At 46.8% G+C, this 22328-nt stretch overlaps 6 protein-coding genes across 6 annotated transcripts; 4 read left to right on the top strand and 2 right to left on the bottom strand.

The window, feature by feature from the left end:
* Positions 1-7020: 7020 nt before the first annotated feature.
* N7478_003712 (uncharacterized protein) lies at positions 7021-7257 on the top strand (the record flags this gene model as incomplete). Its single annotated transcript, XM_056919926.1, has 1 exon — positions 7021-7257. One exon carries the CDS (start codon positions 7021-7023, stop codon positions 7255-7257), a length of 237 nt encoding a protein of 78 aa, XP_056783084.1.
* A 2556-nt stretch (positions 7258-9813) lies between these two features.
* N7478_003711 (uncharacterized protein) lies at positions 9814-10188 on the top strand (the record flags this gene model as incomplete). The annotated part of the gene is made up of 1 exon (XM_056919925.1): positions 9814-10188. The coding sequence occupies one exon, from the start codon at positions 9814-9816 to the stop codon at positions 10186-10188; it is 375 nt and encodes a 124-aa protein (XP_056783083.1).
* Positions 10189-11062: 874 nt separating this feature from the next.
* Positions 11063-11496, top strand: N7478_003710 (uncharacterized protein; the record flags this gene model as incomplete). The annotated part of the gene is made up of 2 exons (XM_056919924.1): positions 11063-11290; positions 11344-11496. 2 exons carry the CDS (start codon positions 11063-11065, stop codon positions 11494-11496), a joined length of 381 nt encoding a protein of 126 aa, XP_056783082.1.
* A 405-nt stretch (positions 11497-11901) lies between these two features.
* On the bottom strand, positions 11902-12440 carry N7478_003709 (uncharacterized protein; the record flags this gene model as incomplete). The annotated part of the gene is made up of 2 exons (XM_056919923.1): positions 11902-12218; positions 12275-12440. The coding sequence occupies 2 exons, from the start codon at positions 12438-12440 to the stop codon at positions 11902-11904; spliced, it is 483 nt and encodes a 160-aa protein (XP_056783081.1).
* Positions 12441-13364: 924 nt separating this feature from the next.
* N7478_003708 (uncharacterized protein) lies at positions 13365-13894 on the top strand (the record flags this gene model as incomplete). The annotated part of the gene is made up of 2 exons (XM_056919922.1): positions 13365-13514; positions 13571-13894. 2 exons carry the CDS (start codon positions 13365-13367, stop codon positions 13892-13894), a joined length of 474 nt encoding a protein of 157 aa, XP_056783080.1.
* A 397-nt stretch (positions 13895-14291) lies between these two features.
* On the bottom strand, positions 14292-16677 carry N7478_003707 (uncharacterized protein; the record flags this gene model as incomplete). Its single annotated transcript, XM_056919921.1, has 3 exons — positions 14292-15755; positions 15817-16145; positions 16242-16677. 3 exons carry the CDS (start codon positions 16675-16677, stop codon positions 14292-14294), a joined length of 2229 nt encoding a protein of 742 aa, XP_056783079.1.
* Between the last annotated feature and the right edge of the window lie 5651 nt (positions 16678-22328).

The raw sequence follows: 22328 nt of genomic DNA, 5'->3' as shown, positions 1-22328 counted from the left end.
CCGCTGCTGTTGACATCGATGCCGTGCTGAAGGAGTTGGATCACGGCTTGCATATTTCCCCGAGCAATTGCAAAGAACAGTGAATTCTGAATAGACCGTCTGCAGCAATGAGCAGCGGGACGCTCTTCATATGGCGGTGAAGAACCTACTAGAATGAGAAGTCAGCAGCCGCACTGATACTGGAAAGAGATGACTCACCGGTGTTATGAAGGCGGTGCGACATTTCTGAGATATTGCGAGAGGCTGTTCGGATGAGATGATGGAGGCGCCGAAGAAACTTGTCGATGGAGGAGCAATGCTCGAATCTGCAGGTCCGACCGAGTATTTATAGGAGGTGCTATGACTACCATATTCAAGCAGTGTGCATTCTTCTGGCTGATCCTCTACTCTACATTTGAGCTAGATGGAATTCGGTTGGGGTAGAACCGCGGAAAAGAGGCCTGTGGAACAGACAGGCTGTTCCCAGAAACTCTCGTGCTCCCAGGAATCTCCATGATCTTCCTGGAGCCCTGCGTTTGCGCGGAACGCCATGAATTCCTCGCATTTCTAACAAAGGCTTCTCACAGCGGGCCAATCTATTTGCGTCTAATGTGTAGGCTAGTTGGTGTAATCCGCTGTCTCGATGGGCTGAAATGCCTGCAGGTACTCTATTAGAGCAATTTCGACCATGCAAATAGCCCGACTCCTGGCTTAACCTCTAGCGTACATTCCACATTAGGCAGGAGCAGGAGGAAATATAAAAAAGTAGAAGGAACCCAGAGAGCCCAGTGATAAATTGTTTGCCTGCTACTTGTCTCATCTTTGATTGTCGATCCACATTACATTTAGTCTTTTCGCCATGTCTACCTTTTGGGACCCAGTCAACGTTTGTGAGATTGGTGAAGATCTGGCCCACCAGGCTACCTGCTGCGGCATCACAGAGCGAGGTGCTCGCTGTAAGAATCGGATCTCTGCAAAAATGCTCAAGCAGGGAACGGAGAAGCTGAGAAGCCTTGCTCGGGCACCTTTTCATGCGCAAACCCTGCAGCCGATTTTGCACAACATTGCAACTCATTTCCTGTGCTCCAGGTGGCATCGAGGTCGGCAAGCTGACCAGGTCAGTCGACGCTGGTATGATGCCGCTGTTCGCAATCAGCTCGGCAGCAACGTTGTGCTGGAACACGCGACCACGCTAAGCCATGAGGAAAGCGATCTGGGCCAACCTGCAACTTATCAGTTGGACCACGGTGTCTCATATGATACCAGTGAGACTGAGCGCGAGCCCCCGCAAGCAATCCAGCCTTACGTATCCCCCGTGATGCTACGTGCAAACAATGTGCCGTGGGCTGTCTCGCCGGCACAACCCGCTATTGCGTCCGCCGCGAATATTTTCGCAGGAACTCAAGACCTGGAATTACACTGTCTCGCTGTGAGCCATGATGTGAACGACATTCATTGTACCTTTTGCCTGGCGGAAGATGGAGACACGACCGATGAAAATGTGATTCTCCGATGTCAACAATGCCACGCGCTATCGCACCTGTCCTGCATGGAACTGTGGCTGAGCCAGCGCGACACAGGCTTTGACACCTCTTGCTGTGTTTGGTAAGTTCAATCGCTTCAGTGTCATCGAGGGAGAATCCTGACAATCAGCAGCCGCAGTAATGGTGCTTTAGATGCCCTCATCCGTCCCATTAGGCGTCGGACTGCCTCCGCCAGCGCGTCAATGGTAGACCGAAACATAGGTACGGGGCATAATTCGCAGCTAGAAGATACCTTGTCCGCCGAGGATAGTACGACTTCCCAGGGCCGCATTACTCGGTCACCCCGCGCACCAGCACGGCGCGAGCAACCTCGTCGGTCGGCACGGCTGACGCGGAATGTCAGTAGCACTGCTCCGCTTCGACGCTCGACAAGATTGGAGAACAGCCGACTGTGAGGCCGTGAGTGATAACTTGACTTGTCGAGATGGTATTGATGGATATCAAATCTGTGTCATCGAAGGCGTAGGTAATCTTAGTCTACAATTGAATTGATGATTTTCGAGACCGATGCTCAGTTTTCATTAGCCTGACAGCTGGCCGCATGCACATTAGATCGATTAATTAGTTGGAGACATCTAGGCGTTTGGAGCGAGAGTGATTACATTTTGCCTTGTCTGGCCTTATCTAGAATACAAGAGGGCTACCGGGTAGTCTTCCCAAGCGATATCCAAACTTGAAGGATTTTGTTCGACGAGTTCATCCAGTAACTCAGGTGCAACAGACTCACATAACAGTGCATATATGGGGCAAGAAATTCTGCCAGCTGTTCATTTCACATATCAAAGAAGCCTACGAGCTCTCTACCATAGTATTTATATATTTAACGATTTCATGATCGATTGACTGCTTATAAAATGAAGGTCTGATTTAACCCCAAAGACAGCACAGACTTCTTGTTCGCCATCCTCTTGAAAATGCCCCCAGATGATCTTCAAAAATGTCCAGTGGAATTATCACAAGGTGCAGAGCACTCAAAATCTCAGTAATCAAAATCATCCACACAGAGGCAAAACACGCAAACCAGAATCGGAGCCACAACTATCTGGAGAGCGGCTTTCCCCCCCTCATAAGCCACATTTCCAACCCAGATAGCAGGAACTGCAGCAGCCATTACAGTGGCACCAACTGCAAGCTTCATCCCCTTTGCGACATTTTTTCTCAGTCTTCTGCCCCGACGAGTACGGTGTGGTGTTTCAGGATAGGATGAGGTTGTTGGTGGAGGCACTTGAAAAAAGCTTTCTCCGGAGTTTGGCATCGACGAGTGGAAATAAATGTCCAGGGCAGGATCCCTGATGCACTCTGCATAGTCTGGAGGGGCTTCGCTCGGTACACACGCCATCTCGTTCTCGTATCCCTGATGATCAAAGGATAGCCGTGAAATTAGAACTGAGGGGTGTCAAATTTTAAACAGGTCAAACTCTGGAAAGCGGGTGCAAGTCTAGCTTGAATAGTCGCGGTGGAAAGAGGAGCTAGTGAAGATCTTCCCGGTGTATTTAACACTGACTCGGGTGTGAAACACAGGCCTAACCAGGCAGACCACAGGGCAACCGAATATACCTTCCATTGGGTCTGTAGCTTATGAGGGAGAGTAGCGTATTGACTGTTACCTATCAGCCGGAGAATGGTCTCAGAACCAAGACTTAGAATACGAGGTGCTCCAATCCCGCTCCTGGGATCCAGATGATGCATTTCTGGGAGCTTGTCCGATACTGGGATTATTTCCGCCGTTCCCACGCGCAGCCGTGGAATAAGCCAGGAGCATCCAGCATCTTTTACGTGGCAATTTCTTGCGCGAAAAAACCCATTTACCGCCCTCGTAGCCAATCGGTCCGACTAAAATGAAGGCGCTATACCGATTGATCAGGCCTGTATACCAGGCATAGTTGTATGGATAGAATGTAGATCTCAGGAACTATCTGATACACATGCTATAAAGAAAATCAACTTGCAACCCAGGTGACTATAAATATCCGACTCGAACCTGGTCTCTTGAAAGACATCTGCCTCTTTTCTCGTTTTCCTATCCCATCCGTCCGCAGCCACGCCATGTCTAATATTCAATGGGATCCTCTGACTACCTGCGAGATGAATATTGCCTCTCAAGAGAGCAGGACTTGCTGCGGTCGCACTATCAAGGGTGCTTCTTGCAAGAGTCGTATTCCATTATCGGTGGTCCAAAAGGGCCACCAAAAATTGATGAGCCTAGCCAGACGCCCACTTGACTTGGCGACCTTGGAGCTCTCTCTTCGTGATATTGCAAAGTGCTTCTTGTGCACGAGTTGGCACCAAAGCCGGCAAGCCGATGATGTTGCTCAAAGATGGTATCAAGCCGCTGTTCGAAACTCGACGCCATTCAGTGGTACCAGCCGTTCGCCTCCACCGCCGATAGCGCATTCGTCTTCGAGAACCTCAGTCGTTCAGACAGCGGAGCTCGACCCCACCGTCCAGTCAGGTACGCCCAATACACCACCCCACACGCCTGCCACAAGCGTGCCATCTCCGAGCATGGGGTCGTTTGTCACAGCTGCAACACTCAGATCGAACAATGTCCCGTGGAATATCTCGCCTGACCATCCCGCTTTCCTATCGTGCGTCACCAATATTCGGACCGGCGTGCAGGGCATAGAGCTTCATAGTCTAGGCCACAGCGATGGTTTCACCGATATACACTGCGTCTTTTGTCCGACCGAGGGTGAAGGAGACGCAAAGGAGACAGTGGTCCTACGCTGCATACAGTGCGGTGCTTTGTCACATCTGGGGTGCATGGAATGGTGGATGAAGAATAGGGACAGAGGTTTCAAAAAGTCCTGTTTTGCTTGGTGAGATAAACTCTGTACATACGCTTAGTTGACTATTACTGATTAAGAATATAGTCGCAATGAGGGTGCCCTAAAGGCTTTCATTCGTTCGAGCGGAACCCTAGAGTGCGGGACGGGCGCATGCGCTAGCCATGCCGCCTCAGAAACGGATCCTTTGCCTACCCACGTAGCAAGAGCCGTAATGCCCGATCCAACCGCTTGACATCAATTTGGTGAAAGTCGAGGTCAATTTCCTGGTAGTATAGAAAGATGTGACCGGAAACAGCACGGAACAGCGCTACTGGGAGCATCGAACCGTGGGCGTGTGCATCCCGGACTGCTAGTAGAACTGTGTTTCCCGCAGACAGCAAATTCATTTGATTTGACAAAGACCCTAGTGTAAGAGCTTTAGTGCGGCTACTATAGAAAAAGCGATAGAAAGTACAAGGACTCAGCTTGGAAGGGAGTACTTCTTCGTCAACTGGCCTGCAGTCCTGATACCCCCTTAGTTGGGTTAAGAAGTCCGACTCTTCGGGCGATTTCTATCACAACTGAGCGGGTATCTGTAGGTCTAGTTCCACTTCCACAAGGCACTCGGCTCATGGAACCTGGCTCAGATGAGATCAACCAATACGTAACCTGGATGTGGTACTATCTAATCCTAGTCGCACGTTTCCCTCGGCTAGACTTTCTCGGATGAATCACTGTCGGCCTGCGAGGCTTCTCGTCACCTGAGCACCGTGACAGCATCACGTTGAAAAAGTACCTTGCTACGAGCAAAGTTAACTGCTCATTTATGTTTCCCCCATGTGCCTCCAACAACAGATAGCATACATTGGCATCTGACAGTTATCTAAGTCTTGTTTCCGTTCTGAAGGAGGCATGGCATCCCAAATCATCTGTCCGCTCTTCACACCGACGATGAACAAATTGCCAGATGTCAGGTAATGTATCTCTGTATTCTTCGCCCATGTCTGATAATCCTTCAGCATATATCGCTGGGAATCCGGTCAACCGTCGTTCAAGTTTCCGCTGGAATAGTCTTTGATAGGGTTTAGATTGGTGCATTGATAAAGAATCTCGATTTGTCGGCTTAGGCCCCGGTGAACGTGGTTTTTCGATCAGCTTCTGCGCTGAAGAATGTTTCCGGCTTGAAAGACGATCTTTTTGTCCCCTCAAAGACCCAGGAGAACGCCCAATTTTGAACTCTCGATAATAATCGCGCGAAAGGTCTTTCCAAGATAGGCTTCTGTGCGCCTCTAGCCATCGTAAAAGGTTTTCTTTCTCCCAATCCGACCACCCCTGCACAGGTCGCGGCATTCTTGATTTGCGTCAGATATGGGAGATCTCGCACGGTTGAGCAGGTTGGATGAAATCAAGTTTTACCAACATACAGCGGAGCGAGAATCTGCCTTGAAAGAACCACGACCGGATTGACTCATCTAAGGGTCAGGTTTAAATTTGTCTGTCCCCTCAGGAAAAACGTACTATAGCACATGGTAGGTGAATATGTCATAAGCAAAAACAAATTTGTTTTCGTTGGTCAAACACCCTTGAAAGTTGAGGAGCAAACAACGGTCGACTCAACGTCGAATGCCCTGTAATTTACGCTCACTTGCCTCATGCCAAGCCCTTCGGTCCTACGCACACGAGAGCATTTGTTCTCTCAGTTTCCTTCTAAATCACAGTTACTTGAGCTGCTTTGCTACGCCCCAAGAGACAGTAGCGTAAAAGGAACACCGATATCCCAATATAATTTCGAAACTTTTGGTATGTCATTCTCCTTCTACAGTTGAGGGTGATCTGAGCGCCTCACTTATTGTCAATTCCCAGCCACGATGGACACCACCCTCACGAGTCTCTCCTCCGAAGCTGGGGCCATACTGTTGGCAAACATGGAGATTGTGGAGGTTGTGTCTATGTTCTCTATCGGCGCTTACAATGCCTTCGAAACTGCGATCATCACTTTCAATGTCTTCGAGAGATACCGCGGACTGTACTTCTGGAGTATGCAGGTCGCCTCGTGGGGCATCGTGCTGCACTCTATCGCGGCCATGGTTCGGTTTGTCTCCCAGGCATCTGGTCTTGCAATGTCAATCCCATTCTTGCTGGGTTGGTGCGCCATGGTGACTGGTCAAGCTGTTGTGCTCTACTCACGGCTGCATTTGGTGGTTTTTGACAGATACAAGATGCGCTGGGCTCTGTGGATGATCTTCATCAATGCAGTGATCTTGCATATCCCAATGAGCATCTTGTTTCTTGGCATTGGCCAGGGCAATACTCACTTCGCCCGAGCCGCTGCCATTTACGATCGGATCCAACTGACAGGCTTCTGTATACAAGACCTCGTCTTGTGCGGGACCTACATTCGAAAGGCAGCACGTATCATGAAGCCGATCATGGCGCTTCGTGATTGTGCGGAGCGGCGCATCATGGTCCACCTGGTCATGGTCAACACTTTCGTGCTCGTCCTCAACCTTCTCCTTCTGATCGCCGAATATAAACTTCATTTTATTCAGATCAGCCTCAAAACAGTAGTGTACAGTATCAAGCTCAAACTTGAGTTTACTGTCCTCAACCGCCTTCGCTCCTTGGCCAAGTCCGATCTTTCCAACCGATTGGAGAGCCCGGCATCGAGAAATTCCTCGCATCAAAACTATCCTTCTGGGTCAACATCTCCCCGTGCTGGTCTCAGCCAGATGGGAGCAGTCTCCACCCCCGTTCTGGATGTAGAGATTCCCGACTCACTTCTCTGGCTCGACCCCAGCCCCAGCTCTTCCCAAGAATTGCTAGAGGCTTCTCATATTTTCTTCGCCTGTAAGGAGAACATTTCTGTCTCTGCGGGATCTATCGGAGGTGAAGGCTGGGTGCGTGGCCCGACAGGGAAGTTCACTGAGGATCTTGATGACTGCCGAAATATCTCTTTTGTGAAATAAATACTGCCTGAAAGGGCCTTGGCTGCAATGATGTTGTGGGAGAATGAGCAAAGTTTTGTTTATGCGCACAGCCTTCGCTGAAGCAGCAAATTCTGGGTATTCCCTCCATTTAATTGAATGTTACTCCAAGGCCAAGAAATAAAATTCATAATCGTCCTTTCTTTCGCCCAAATATTCTGTTCTTGTAAGTGATAATCTGCAGAGATGCCTGAAGTTCCCTTCTGGAGCATTTCTTCGTAAAACCATCAATAAGATCGATCCCACTGAAAGAAGTAGACAGGGCTCTCGATATATCGAATAATAACAGGGAGTTAGCATACATCCAACACACTGTCGCTGACGAGGAAGATCCAGCGCGTACATGTGTGATCTTGCTAGCTCCTGATTCTAGACAGTGCAGAAGAAGTTGATGCTCGTTAGCTGGCCTTTCATGAGGTGTTCATGTTGCTACGGAGTCATTTTCTCGACTAGAATGTGCTAAAATACTCACTAAAAAGTCTCGCCACTATTTGATGGCAGTAACAAAAAGGTGACCTCGCCAGGTTGGATGAGGAGTATGGCTGATTCTTTATGGATATATATTAACTGCAGTTCCGCTGCTCATTCTGAAATTTTGTCCCTCAAGTGAACTCTCTAATCTACAGACGGGGAACTCTCCAGAGAAGCACCACCCACCGTCTCAACCAGCCAAACCAATTCAATATGGTCGCCAGAATCTCCTACAGTTCCCGCCATACCGCACGGCCCCTCCAGCCAGTTCCGCCTAGGAAGAAGCCTTCCGACCACTCTCGCATCAAGATAAAGTTGCGTTTCAGCGAAAGAATTGGACGCCGAGTAGCAAAGCAAAGCGTCGCCTGTCATCAAAAGACAGAAACACATCGCCGCCATCGGCATTTGCTCCGCCATAATGCCGCTGACTGCGAGGCGACCCGAGTCGATTGGATGCTCCGACTTCGCCCGATGCCACACCGAGTGTGCTAGGTCTCTCGCAGTGCATCTGGAGATTTTACACGTAAGGTCGCTCGATGCAACTCAATTTGTCTGGCTTCAAGGACTCAGACTCTTGGTGACTTATGTCGGAGGCCTGCAATATGCAAAAGAAGCCGCTATCTCGTTATGAACTCCTTCATGCGTGTCTACATTAATGTATCTTACACAAGCATGTTTTGAATGAAAGTGCAACTGTCTTGAGGTCTTGCGATTGAGAATGAATAATATAGATATATGCTTGGCTGTAGTGACCCATGATATTCACGTTGAAATACGTAAACAGTTCATTCTTTTGTTTAACTAAACATTTTAAACATTTTTGACTTACATAAAAAAAAAGAAAAATCTAAACAAATTCAATAACAAGAAAACATATCTCATACACATCCTAACTTTCCCTCCAACTGCACACTCCAAAGCCAACCCGCAACTCACAGTGGCAGCGGCCCCTCAGCCTCAATTGATGAAAGACGGTTCCTTTTCGCGCAGATGTAGGCTGAATGGCTAGATGCAAGAGGCTACGATAGCTCCCAATTAAGCCATTCGTGCAATCAGCACTTGCATCACGTGCGAATAAACAATGAGCGCCAAGGTGGTCATCAAGCACATCGCATGAAAGCTAAGCCCCCAATGATGTGGAACTCCTAAAGCCTCCAATGGCTGCAACATGTAGATGACTAGCCCGAGTATGTTGCTTGCCAACAACTTCACAAATGCAGTAGCGAGGGGAGTCGGCAACGACTCTGGCCCTGCAAGAGCATGCATTGTTGGCATCAGCGCTAGCATGATGATGGATAGGATATCAATAGAAGTGCCGGAACCCGGCGTCGACTGTCTATTTCTGACTTGAAGGTAACCTAGTACAACTGCCGTCAAGCCAACAAGGTAGCCGAGCTGTGTCCAAGACCAAATTGGTAGGAAAGCCGTTGTAGGCAGGGCAGTAGCCCATATCGAGATAGTCCCCACGAGCTTGATTAGACCACTCTCACTTGCCAGTGGTTCGTCTGTGATGATCTCAATCACAAAGCTCAGAGCTACATATAGATAGCAGGATGCAATGCTGACAGCGAAGAGAAGGACGAGCACAGCTGTGGGTACCAGATCCAGGGAGGTCGGCAGATGGAAGAGAAGGAACTGAACTGCGTAGACCAAGAAATAGAGAAAGCCAACACTGGCGATGATGGCGCCGCAAAGGCAGCTAGGAAGGCGATTGGTATTCATTGGGGAGTGAGGAGGAGACTTGCTCTGAGAAGGAAGACGGCGGACTGGGTCTCAATATATAGGCTCGAAATCTTTCTCACTGCATTCGGTGCTCATCTCAAGCGTTGATCTCCGCGGTACGGTGACTCACCAAATAAGCGCAGAAAACGCTCTGTTGAGTGAGCATATGTGCTAGAGTTTGTGGACGAACCACTCAACTTGACGGCAAGCTTTAGATATTTGCATCCACTGACTATATCTCAGGCATAGAAACTTAACCCCAGTAGTAGAGTAAACCCCAACTGTCGAGTGACTAATTTCATTCTCCGCATCATCTTACTTTTTGCATATGATAAGCCCTGCAATATGCAACAGCTTATTAAGTTATCGCAAGAAATTGGTCAGCAGCAAATCGAGAATCGCTACCTGCGCGAATGTTACAAAGCACTCAAAATACTGCAAGAGAGCACGGCAGACATGATCATGGTACTTGACGAGCTTTTTGAGTCGCAGACACAGGAGTCCATGACTTCCATCTATACGAAAATCTTCCGGCTACAAGAAAAGACACGCCAGCTAGTGACACGCGTGTGCAGAGCCCAGGAAGCATGCGAGGAACTATGTCCACTTCATATGTCATGCTCCGCTCACCAACAGCTAGCGCCCATCATACGAATTATCATTGATCAGAGAGCTCTAACTGCTCACGCAGCCGATTTTGATTGCGAGTCCCTGCCTTGAGGTTTTGAAACATTGCAGATATTGATGCAGGAGACAACGGTGACAGGTGACTCGATCATCATGTATGGTAGAGACATGCTCTGAAATGCAGTGAAAGGTAGTCATGTTCTTTAATCCTCGAATCATCACTCAGCTTGGAGCGCGTCGGTTTCAAGAAGTTTCAAGAAGGGATAGGGTCATTTTCCTGCTCCGTGGCTGCTACCCATATACTGAGCAACTGATTAGTATTGGCTTATATTTTACTTGAATGAAATGCACACGAGCTATCGATTCGAGTTTACTAGCATGTCCTGATTAAACAGATGCGAGCAGTGAAAAAGTCAGTAGTAAACAAGCGTTCAGTGAATAGGCGCTCAGTAAACAGGCATTCAGTAAACAGGCATTCAGTAAACAGGCATTCAGTAAACAGGCATTCAGTAAACAGGCATTCAGTAAACAGGCATTCAGTAAACAGGCATTCAGTAAACAGGCATTCAGTAAACAGGCATTCAGTAAACAGGCATTCAGTAAACAGGCATTCAGTAAACAGGCATTCAGTAAACAGGCATTCAGTAAATAGGCGCTCAGTAAACAGGCGTTCGGTAAACAGGCATTAAATAAACAAGCGTTAAGTAAACAGGCATTCAGTAAACAGTCTTTCAATAAACAAGCGTTCAGTAAACAGGCGTTCAATAAACAGGGACTCAGTAAATAGCCTCTCAGTGAACAGATGCGCTCGATAAACCAACGGCCACTTCCAATCACAAAAAAAATTCAGTCCGAAAAAGCGGGCCACCAATACCAACATTCTACGCTTATAAGGGGCCCAGGCTACCGTTTTCTATCACTATTCATTTCGTTTTCCTCAACTTTCATCCTAACTCTCATTTTACTAATGGCTATGCATCCGAAAAACGAACCTTTTACCACCTTGTCTTGGCCGGACTACCCCGAAGAACCTGTCACTGCCGACGAATCGTCTTCACAGTCAACAAACGAGAACACTCCATCCGAAAATACCGAAGACTATGACTTTGTCATTTCCGATGAAGCTACCACTGAATACTCGTCGAGCGTACCAGGCTCGACCGGGCGGGACTGGTCCAACGGGCAGAACGAGGAGGTAAGACAACCATCTATTCCAGTTCCGCATGACCGAAACTGACGTCTTTTTAGCTTGGCCAATTATGGCCAATCAAAGCTATTGCTGTGCGTCGCGTGCAAGAGGAGGGATCATACACTCTCAACTACTTGGTGCTATGGGGGTCTTGGGAGGAAGAGCCACCCCGAGAGGAGCACTCCATTGGGACGAATATCCCATTCAATTAAGTTGCCGTGAAAGAAGCTGTTCATACTTAGAGCCAAGTGGTTTGGCTCGTTTTATTCGCATATGTTTGCCATGAGACAGATGATGTCCCGTCGATTAGAGCTATAAATCACCGAAGTACCAATAGTTGTCCATTTATATTGTCACTCCTTGGAGCCGAGAACGATTTGAAGCTACTTTACCGTCGCTACCGGGGCTTATTACACATCTATGCTCACCATTCAATGGATCAGAGCGCTCAGTTGATATCGTAGAAACTGATTTCGTTAATCAATTTTCAATCTGGCAAGGCTCATTTAAACTTTGAAAGCAATAACTTGAGGGAGAGAAAAGATTTGAGTCTCATGAGCAAAGCCACAAATTTGACAGGAAAATATTTCGTAGGTCCACTTAAAGTAGAGGATGCATCAGCAGTCCGTCGCTAGTCCGGTCGTGTTCTTTTGAGTCGGGGATGAAATTTCCGTAGGACGCACAACGGCCAGAGTTCGAGTGGGGGACGAAGTGGTCGTCACTGTCTCGGTGGTGTTTCGGCCAACTGTGCACTCACTCCCAACTTGGAGAGAAGCGTCGATTGTACAACTGGCCGTCTGACCTTGCAGGTTTTGTAACCATATCAAGCCAGTATCCTCGAGTGAAACGGTCGCGACTGAGCTTCTGTTCCCGGCATCATGGCCACAGATCGAGACGTTCATGAAGCGCGGCCCGTCCGCCACTCCTGATTTCACTGTTGGCGAGTGGCTTATTAGCAATAATCCAGGATGCATGGGGATGCTTTCTCACAGTCACATGTTCTTCCTTTGAGATTCCCAATTGGATCCGAGGTGCCCGTACAATCCCAGTTGTCAACTGAATAGATACGGCATTTTCCATCGACATCGTAAAGCTGAAATCGGCCCGCAAGGGTCAAGGGTAGGCCGACAGTGAAGAGATAAGGAACGAGACGCATGGTGCTAGACTTGATGGGTAAGACTGGATGTGCGATGTCCACTTTTATGTTCTCTTCAGGTAATACGGGCTACGAGACTTGGAAGGCCTAACATGATCAACGGCGTGTTCCCAACTTCCAGTTCAACCCTCAATTTTGACCCAATCGCTGGAGCCTCATCTTCTGTCTGGCATCAATATAACAACATTTCTTGGCTCCAGGTTTCTACATATTGTGCTTGATTTGCAGAGTAAGGCTCCATGGAATATTGCTTGCGAGGTCAGAAATCATGTTTTTTTTTTGCGTTCTAATTGCTGAGCTCACTATCTTCATTCACCTCATGTCCACTGTTTTCCCCGAAGGCTATTGAGTGGATCAGAAGATGTCAAAGGTTATTGTTCTCCATTCTTTTAATCTAGAGATACTAGAATCAGGCTTACCTCGAAAATAAATCGGCTGGCAGACGTTATTTTATTCTTATTATAGGTCAGGCAATATTGCGGTATTGGTGTATTTCAGGGGATGGCACCTCACCCATCAAAAAAAAACCAGGTGATCTTTTGCTTCTAAGATCTAGATGAGCGTTGCGTCACCCTGTAGATGTTGATAGCGGCCAGGTCGAGGACCCCGAAATTCACGATTGTAAAAGCAGCCAAATTGAGCATTTCCAAGTTAGGCTTGGCAACTGTTTTACCCATGGCTCGGTTTTGTCGGTGATTGAAGTGCTGAAGTCCACCGAGGCGTTTACCCAACGTTGGATGACCGCACCTTGCAATATGAAATTGACTTTCTTGATCAATTCCTTGGCAAACATTCGGTTTTTGCAAAGCCTGACTGCGAAAAAGAAACATATATATATAAGCGCTCAAACTGCTCTGCTACTATTCATCCCTGACTCAGATTTCATTTCCCGCATATCTGACTGCCCCCACGATATTCTGCAAGATGTCCTCGCCTATGGACCGAAAGCACTGTCAAAGCCCAGAACCACTCATCGACCGCCCGGACAAAAAACTGCGCCAGTTGTCTGAGGATGGAGAAACCTCATTCTCGAAAGCGGAGGTGCTTGACGGGAGCCCCAGTAAAATGCCCCAGGTGAGTGTCCTGTCATGGAAAGTCAGCTATCCTTACACACATACTGATGACTGCAGCAATCGCAACCCATTGGCGCTCTGACGGTGCAGATAAGACAACTACTGGAACTCGATGGGCCCCTTGCGGCACAAGGCCTCAGCCTTCTCGATTTGTACTTAGCTATGTGGGAGTGTTATATCGTGAAGTCCGCCCAGGATGTGCGTCTGGCGGATGAAAACAGTAAGCTTCAAAGCTCGCATGACTGGCTCGTCTATGAGAGGGGTCTTCTCACACAGCAATTGCGGGAGATGGAGCTCGATCTGGAGGATCGGAGGAAGAAGGCAACTCACCTTCAGCATACCCTGCTCCAATTTACGCGTTCATGTACCTTCAAATCTTGATTTAGTCTATCCTCAGTCAATGAGATTAATAACATATGCCGGAACAAATTTTTCCATATTTAAGCTGATCAAAGTAACATGATATGTCAAGGACTTGAACTAGACTTCTTTCTGGGGACATTTCAATCCTAAATTCAATTTTCAATGGATAAACAAATAGAATGTCTGCGACTTGAAGAAGATTCGGTATGTCAATTGCGCCCGGAATTGTCTGATGGGAGTTCCTTTGAATGCGCAGTCCATCTTACGAGCCAATATCAACAAACTTAAGCACCAATTGGCAATCACTACCCTAATTCCAAGTTGAAAATATAAATATCTAGCAAAAGACATCACACATCAAAAACTGAATTTATGTATTCGAAATTAAGATCCTGCCACCTCCCTTTTCCGACAATTAAAGGGATGAAAGGCTTGTATGCCTTGATACCGAGTCCATTGTTATGCGGTCGCGGGCTCGAAGAGCCTGTTCTTCAATAAACCGTTTTGCTCTCGTATTCACATTGTTACCTGCGTCGTCTGAATGCTCCCTTTTTCTCTTGTTATTGATTGATGGCCCGAGACTATCCTCATTGTTGAGACTAGCAACTAGCTGCGAGCTAGCGTGAGTTGAGTAGTAGTCAAAAATATCTTGTGGTGGGATAGAGCGCCCAGTGTCCATTATTTCCACTCCAAATGAATTTGCATCTAGCTCAGTACTAAATTGGTGAATCCACTCAAAATCGTACGGCATCTGTAACTGTTGCTGATCCCTTGATAGCCCCGCGAGGTTGAAGTTCATGATCACCGGGCTCGATTGGGACTGACTGGCTGAACTCGACAGTGTATATGCAGAATCACTGATCAGCCCCCTGCCAGGAGTCGTGTTCCATGAGCTCGGCTCGTTGGATGTGGATTCACTCGGTTGGTCGTGCCCATTCACTGGACTGACTGTCTCGCTTCTGAGAGGAGGCTGGTTCGATTCCACCTCCACCTGCGCTTGTTGCAATGGAACCTCATAAGTTGTTGAACTAGTCCCGGTGGCAGTAGTCTGAAGATAGCTGAAGAAGGCATTGAAGACGGACTGGCGCAGGAATCCGGCAGTCACGCGGTCAGGCACTAATCGCTGGCGCATCGAGCTGGCTGTGAGGGCGAATCGATCTGCTCTAGCGGAATTGGAATAAGGTTTTCCACATCGCTTGGGGGCTTCAATCTCATGCTCCGGGTTCTCGGGAAATTCGCATGGTGGTGGGGTCGGAAGTGGCATGGTAGGTGCCGCAGCGGAGTCTCCATCGGGGGCTTTAAACCCCCGAATTCTCAACAGAGCGAAAAAATGCCGCCAAAGTTCCGCTGCCTCTATTCCATCTTGTGGTACCTGCTTATCGGATTTCAAGCGGGTGTGACCAGTCATTTCGAACCCGTATTGAAAGCTGAACCGCCAGAGCTCCAGGAGACCCTCTTCGAGCCGTTCCTGTCGTACTGGAATCGTCCCCGACCGCGCACTATCCCATGTAGCACAGAGACCAGCGTCAATAGTGGTGGCTGTGTCATTCGGAACCGGCAATAAGGCTTGTTTCATGACGTTCTGAGCTACCTCAAGGTAAAGACGATCTTTGAAAAATGTTTTTAACGTGGGGATTGGGAAATCGATCCTGAGGAGGTTTTGCCAGACCTCATCACGAACTTGATTATCCAGATTGGCAAAGAGCTGCCCGTCATCCATTCGTTTTTGGAGAAACTGTCGATCTCTCATCGATACTTTCGGGGCACGAGATTCAAGAAGCTCAACCGTCACGCCATCAATATATGGAAGTAGCTGCTGTCGCCCCCCAACTATTCTCAGGAATGTTTGCAGGATATGCTCCCAGTAGCAACATATGGCCTAGATGTGAATATATGATCAGCGCGATGCTTTTGGGAGCTCGATAAGAGTGTCGACTCACCTCATCACAATGCATTGCAGTGATTTTATGGAGAACCCCAATACGCATGGCCTCCCACAGTCCTCTAATCGCAAGCAAGGCGTTCAACTTATTGTGCAGCTTTGCATTCCTGAAGAAGTTCCGCAGACCTTTCTCTTTCGAACTTCGTGTCTTTGTGTTGAGGGCAGCCCACCAGTCGTCAGCTGCGGAGCGATTAATGTGACCATCGAGATGCCCCTCGTAGTAGTTGATTCGCTCATAAGCCAATCCATCTGGGGGACTGAGATCATTAGGGATCCGTTCCTTCAATGAACGAACAAATCTCTGTTGGATTATCCCTGCGGCGTCGCCTGCAATGATACAAAGCCCACGATTGTGCTGATTAGCGCGATTTCTTTTTATTAGACTGTCAAGAGCATTCGAAGATCCAACAGATCGTCACTTACCAGAGTCCGTGTCCAAAACATAGACATCAACAATCCACCACTGGTCTGGGCCCTTGAGCCTGATCTGGGCTGCGTTGATGAGACTCTCGTGATCCAATGCGCGTAAACGGTACCCAGGCGAAATCTGCAGATGGGGCACGTCAAGGCCTACTCTGGAATTCTCATAGACCGGTACAACTTTCGTCATCCAATCTTCCGACGAGACTATTACGGGCACGTGGTTCTCTCGCATAAGTCGCTGGCAACCTTGGGCTTTCATAAGTTTTTCGAGTCTGGTGACGTTCTCGTGGTTATTCATCCAGCTCCTAAATCCTTCTTCGAACGAAAGGAAGTAGAGAGGTACTTTTGCAGTGACTTGAAAGCAGCGTGATCGGTACGCGTGCAACCTTCTTTCTTCCTCTTCTATTGTATGCTGCTTTCGCCATGAATTCGCCATTGCTATTGACAGAATCTCTGCGATGAAATGGTCTGGTCGGTAGGAGTTAGTGTACTTATAGTATCATTTTTCTGTGTTCCAATAGGGCATAATCATTTTATTAGATTTATTATACCACCAATGGGGTCCGGTCTCCAGTTTGGCAAGACTTTGAGTGGCAGCCACATTTTTATTGCGATACTAGAGGACTATGAATATAATATTGAGTCATCACAAGCCAAAAGGTTTTTGTTTAAGTGGGCAACGCCAGCGCCGTGACACATGCTTTCAGGCACTTTTAGTACGGAGCCGTAAAAACATGAGGTATCTACATACTCCACACACGAATTGTAATTGACATTGGCGATTTCTTGGAGGCTCGCTGATATTTCAAGCGATCTGCATGCGCTGCCGCTGGAGATACCGACTTTGCGTTGGAGATGCGAAACCGTGATAGTTCAATATTTGATCTACCGCATTATTTTTGGTGTCAATCCCGCGGAGATTGGGTGATCAGACAACGGATTCAGCGTAGCTCGTCTTCAACTGCGATGGAAAAAACCCACAAGCTCACCACTTCAACGCGTATGAGCCGACCCATCAGTATGAAATAACTTTCACACGTAAATCCTCTACTCAATATCTTGATGGATTCTCAGAGCAACATTGTATCTTCAAGCAGCGGTGTATTTAATACTTTGATACTACATATTACCTCGCAGCTATTCGACGATATTAAGAACCTTGTCACTCACTTTTTCTTCAATACTGCAGAATTGACGAGGGAAAAAGTGGTGGACTTCATTTTTCTCAACTTAATGCAGCACCAAAAAGTATTTAAGACTTGATTTTGTCCTCTGGGTCATTTCCAATGATCAAATATCCTCTGCGAAAGATGACTCGTTTCTCAGAAGACTTAAGCGGCCAAGTTGGAGACTCGTCCCTGAAGGAGACCACAGCTACACACCATCTGACCATTGAGACCGAGACTGGCGGGGTTTCTTGGAACACTGTCCCCATGCCGTTATCGTTGATTTTGCCAACCTTTGCACCCTTTCAAAACCTCACCGGGGGCATGCCCAATATAACTTCTTTGGACAGTGCACCTCAGATCACCTCAATTGCAACAAACCCTGAAAACTCGGCAGCCTTAGGATCAGCATCTTCGTGGGGCTTTTTAATCTGTATTTGCGTTTTGAACGGGCTCTTGCGCATTCTTGACGGGTGACGGTCCGTTAAGCCCAGGACTGGGAATCTCTATAGGCCCCTTGGGGGCTGCGAAGGCAATCCTTCAGAATAAATCAGAAAACTACGTGAGGAGAAATGCGGGGTCATAAGCTTGTGCTTATCTTCATGGCTGCCATGGAGCTATCCCTACTTCCCAGGTGGGAGCAGGTGTCTTTAGTCTAATCTGCATAAGTATGATGCAAATTTCTCTTGCCCGGCCTACATCTTGGCTCATTGTACGCTGGAAATGATCTCGGGATACCAAGCCCAGTCGATATTGATGCCTGCTCTTACTCTGGCTATCATAAGTAGACTGTATCTAATAGTTCACTTTCAATGGACGTTGCATTTCTACCACTTCGACTTTGCTTTCTTTGTCGCCTCTATTATCTTCCTCGCTGCAGTCTCTGCTGTTTCATGGAGCGAAATCTAGAAATCTATGCAATTTGGTATCAAACAGTGTCATGGGTGACACCGGCTTTTCTCAACGCACACACAAGTGGTATGTCTAGGGAGCCACCGTGGTAGCGCAATGAACTGACTCTTCAGCTCCTCCGGTTCCACTCCCAACAAGGCGAGAATCCAATAATCCCAGTTGTGTTACTGAATATATATTCACTTTACGCCATGGGCTCCAGCGTTGCAAAGATAGCAAGCTCTATCGTTTGGGCCTTTCACCCAACACAAACCCACGATTGGCAATGTTTTATTTTACTTGTACATGAGCCTACCTGCATCTAAATAACACAACACTCTTCAACACTCTTCAACACTCTTCAACACTCTTCAACACTCTTCAACACTCTTCAACACTCTTCAACACTCTTCAACACTCTTCAACACTCTTCAACACTCTTCAACACTCTTCAACACTCTTCAACATGAAGCCAATAAACCTTCGATCTATCGAAGCATCAATTTTTGAGTTCATAAAATTCCATGTTGGTTCACTTCCTCATAACACAGTCAAAATTCAACGTTGAGGCCGTCGCTGATATCGACATCGTGAGATGTGGAGAGTCCGGTGATCAAGTGTTGGTTTTCCTATCTTCACACTGGCCGTACGTAGTATAAACATAAACCTTAATAGATAATTCCCCTATAAAGAGCGTCTTTTGGTATATCCGGCTCACGAATTTTACAGAAAAATCTTGCAGATACACTCAATCACCGGCGATGACTTCAATGACAACCAGGCTGTTCAAACGTCCTCCAGTCAGAAAATCAATGCGCCAAAAACAATGTCGCCGCAAAACAAACCTCATGAAAAAAGCCTTCGAGTATAGCAAGATGTGTAACGCAGATGTATGCGTAGGGATTCGCATGCGAGATACAGGTCGAGTACATATTCTGTCGGCCGATTCATCTGGGTTTTGGGCTTCTCTTACTTCAAACTTGGTATGTTGCAATCTAACATTGAAGCAAAAGGATAAAGCTAAGGTAGTATTTCAGAGCTCGCACTACCCCACACCGACTGTGGTAACCGATCAGAATTTCGAGAGGGGCAATAAAAGCACAACAATCACGCATGCGTGATAGAAGATTCAGGATGAAGGTGATGGTTGTCAGAATCAAATTCAGTACTTTGATTTTGTCACACTGTCATTAGGCTCATGTGACATTGCAAAAGTATTTTGAAATTTATAAAAAGTCTCGTCGGCCCAAGCATCAGAATATTAGGTCACAATGCCCTACATGTATGAAGTAGACGTGTATTATACAGAGAGATAGTAATTCGTTCAGGTCTATGTTGATTATGAAGAATGGATAAGATCTCACTGTCCCCGCGTGCTCATTGCTAGGCTGACGCGGGAACATTACAGAGTCTCATAAGACTTCACCTATTCTAGGGACCTTCAATGGTTTGAATTTTGTTACCTGACTGTCCTCAAACAGAGCAAGCATGCGTAGGCTCTTTTGTCCCTTGCGCCGGTTAAAAAAAAAAGAGATAAAGAGGCTTGAGCAGTGCTGATAATCTCAATATTTTACTAGTAAATTTAGCAATTCAATTCATGATATTCTCATCGAGGTTACATCCCGACCTTTAGAACCCTGGATTTTTTTCTGGACCCAAACACTGTAATCTGAAAACCTTAAAACCCCTTTTTTCAACGAAATTTCAATTTTACAGCATCTGTTTATAGTATGTATATATTTTGAAACAGCGACATTCCATTAAATCTCAAGCGTGAACTAATGGGATGTGGGATAGATTGGTATACTGTATACTTACTGAACAGCTATAATTAAGAATTTTCCATGGGAAGGAATCATCATTTATACCCACCTAAAAGAAAGGGCGAATAACGTACAAATGAGTGACGTTCCATGAGGGTTTAAAGGGTGATGCACATGGGGCCTCGCAAGCTTTAGGATGGGGTGACGGATTTTGGACCCAAACGAGGTTCCTGCGCGGCCTGTTTTTTGACTCGGCCACAAGATTGATTGTGCTAAAAAGTCAGAATCGAGCCCGTCAGTGAAGTATTCAAGCTTTGGAAGTGTTCATATATAGAGACAATTGTAGATTCAAGTATGGAGTCTCGACATCTAGGCTTTTCAGACATGTTACATCGGTTGGGTTAAGACGTCGACCCAGATAGGGCTGAGTAGGCGTTGTGAGTCACTGAGAGAACGGAATCTAAATAACGTAATTCCCGGGCGGGTCGTACACCCAACCGAGCCGTACACCCCAACCCATTAGAAAAATTTAAATCGATATATATTAGCCAACACATATTAATTTAGCTAAATAACGCGATTTATACATCGATTGATCTTATGGCCAATATTCCCACATCCACTGCACCGAGGCGGAGCCCTTTTGGCTGGCTGACCTGGCTGAATAGGCGTTTCGCCCTGTGTATTCGAATCCACTGGGGTGGCTTCATCTAGCAAATTTAGCTGCGTAGCTAGCTGTAGGCCCTCTTCGACCGTTAGGCCAGTATCACAGGGTATCTGCCTATTTGATCGATTGCGTTTTTGGCGTTTTTTCTCATTGGCTGTACGTAAATTTGCGTTTTCCTGTGCTAGTAACGCTGTGTTGTGTAGTGATATATAGTGGCCTTTGATAATTTGATCTAACATAGTCTTCGATGGGCTTGGTGGGCTATTTGACCGTTGTTTTAATAGATCTTTCATCATAGAAGCTTATTTTTGTAACTGAATAACAGTTCTCGGCGTTTTTGGTGTAAATTGGCTAGATCTGCTGCTTGGTCGGCTTCCTAGGGGTATTGGTGTTCGTAGAGAGATATTAAGCTTCGAAAGCACTCTTTCTGGATCAATAGGCACTAGACCAGCAGCTATAAAGCTATTTTGAATAATAATTGGCTTTTTGAACACTTCCAGTCTTACACGTTGGTAGTCATCCAGAAAATCAAACTTATCAATATAGTTATAGCCTACACACGCAAGATCACTTATAAAGCGACCGTATACACGTTTAAGCACTGCGAAACATCCAACATCAAGCGGTTGTAATAAATGTGAAGAATGCGCAGGCATACAAAGCAATATAATGTTGTTTTCTGCGCAGATCTGGTCAAATTTAGCCGTAAGATAGCTACCATAGCCATCAAGAATTAACAGCCGAAACCGGCCGTGTGCGCGCGAATTTGTACATAGGATAAATAGATTCTGTAGCCAACGTAGGCCAATTTCATCGGTAGTCCAGCCATTATTTGAGACCTCAAATCGCCAGTCTTTTAGTAGATTATCAAACCAACCAGCGATAGCAACTTTGCCTTTAAAAATCACATATAGCGGTAGCGAATAACCATCTGCGCAAATAGTTTCAATAGCAGTGACCCATTCGCAGTTTCTTAGCTGTAATATAGCTCTCCGACCGTAGTATCCAGCCCGTATAACCACTTTCTGCGCTGAAATAAGACCCATTGCAAATCCAATCTCATCAAAGTTATAGATATCCTCCATCTGTATATCGTTATCGTCAATAACACGTTGTACAGTCGCAAACCACTCTCGTAGCGATTTAGGATCTTCGTTTAATACACGTTAATAGTCGTAGCGCCTAGAGAAGCGTGATCGAATCTCTTCACGTCGATTTATAAAATTTGATGGCCAATTTTTACCAACTGTAGGTGGAGAGTGGCTACCACGCGCAGCTAGTAGTATATTAGCCATCTCTCGTACAGTAGCTGGTCTAGGCGCTGCTCCACGCGTATCCATAGAAAGTATCCATTCAACAAGTGAATCCTCTTCTAATTTTGTCAATTTATGGCTATTTGGGCGTATATCGACGCGTGATTGTACACCATTAACGCGATCAGCCAGCGTTGTGTAGGGGATTCCGTATAGAGTTGCTGCTGCGCGGACAGAGCTGATACGGCCATTTTTGATATCTTTGATGGCTAATAAGATCCTACCCTCTTTTTCGGTAGAATTCCGAGACGATTGGGCGCGAATTGGTGGCATGGTGGTTGGTTAAA

This window comes from Penicillium angulare (assembly GCF_028827245.1).
Source record: "Penicillium angulare strain IBT 27051 chromosome Unknown utg000003l_segment0_segment0, whole genome shotgun sequence".
Lineage (NCBI taxonomy): Eukaryota > Fungi > Ascomycota > Eurotiomycetes > Eurotiales > Aspergillaceae > Penicillium > Penicillium angulare.
The sequence above is the reverse complement of the archived record's forward strand: the minus strand, read 5'-3'. Positions and strand labels throughout refer to the sequence as shown.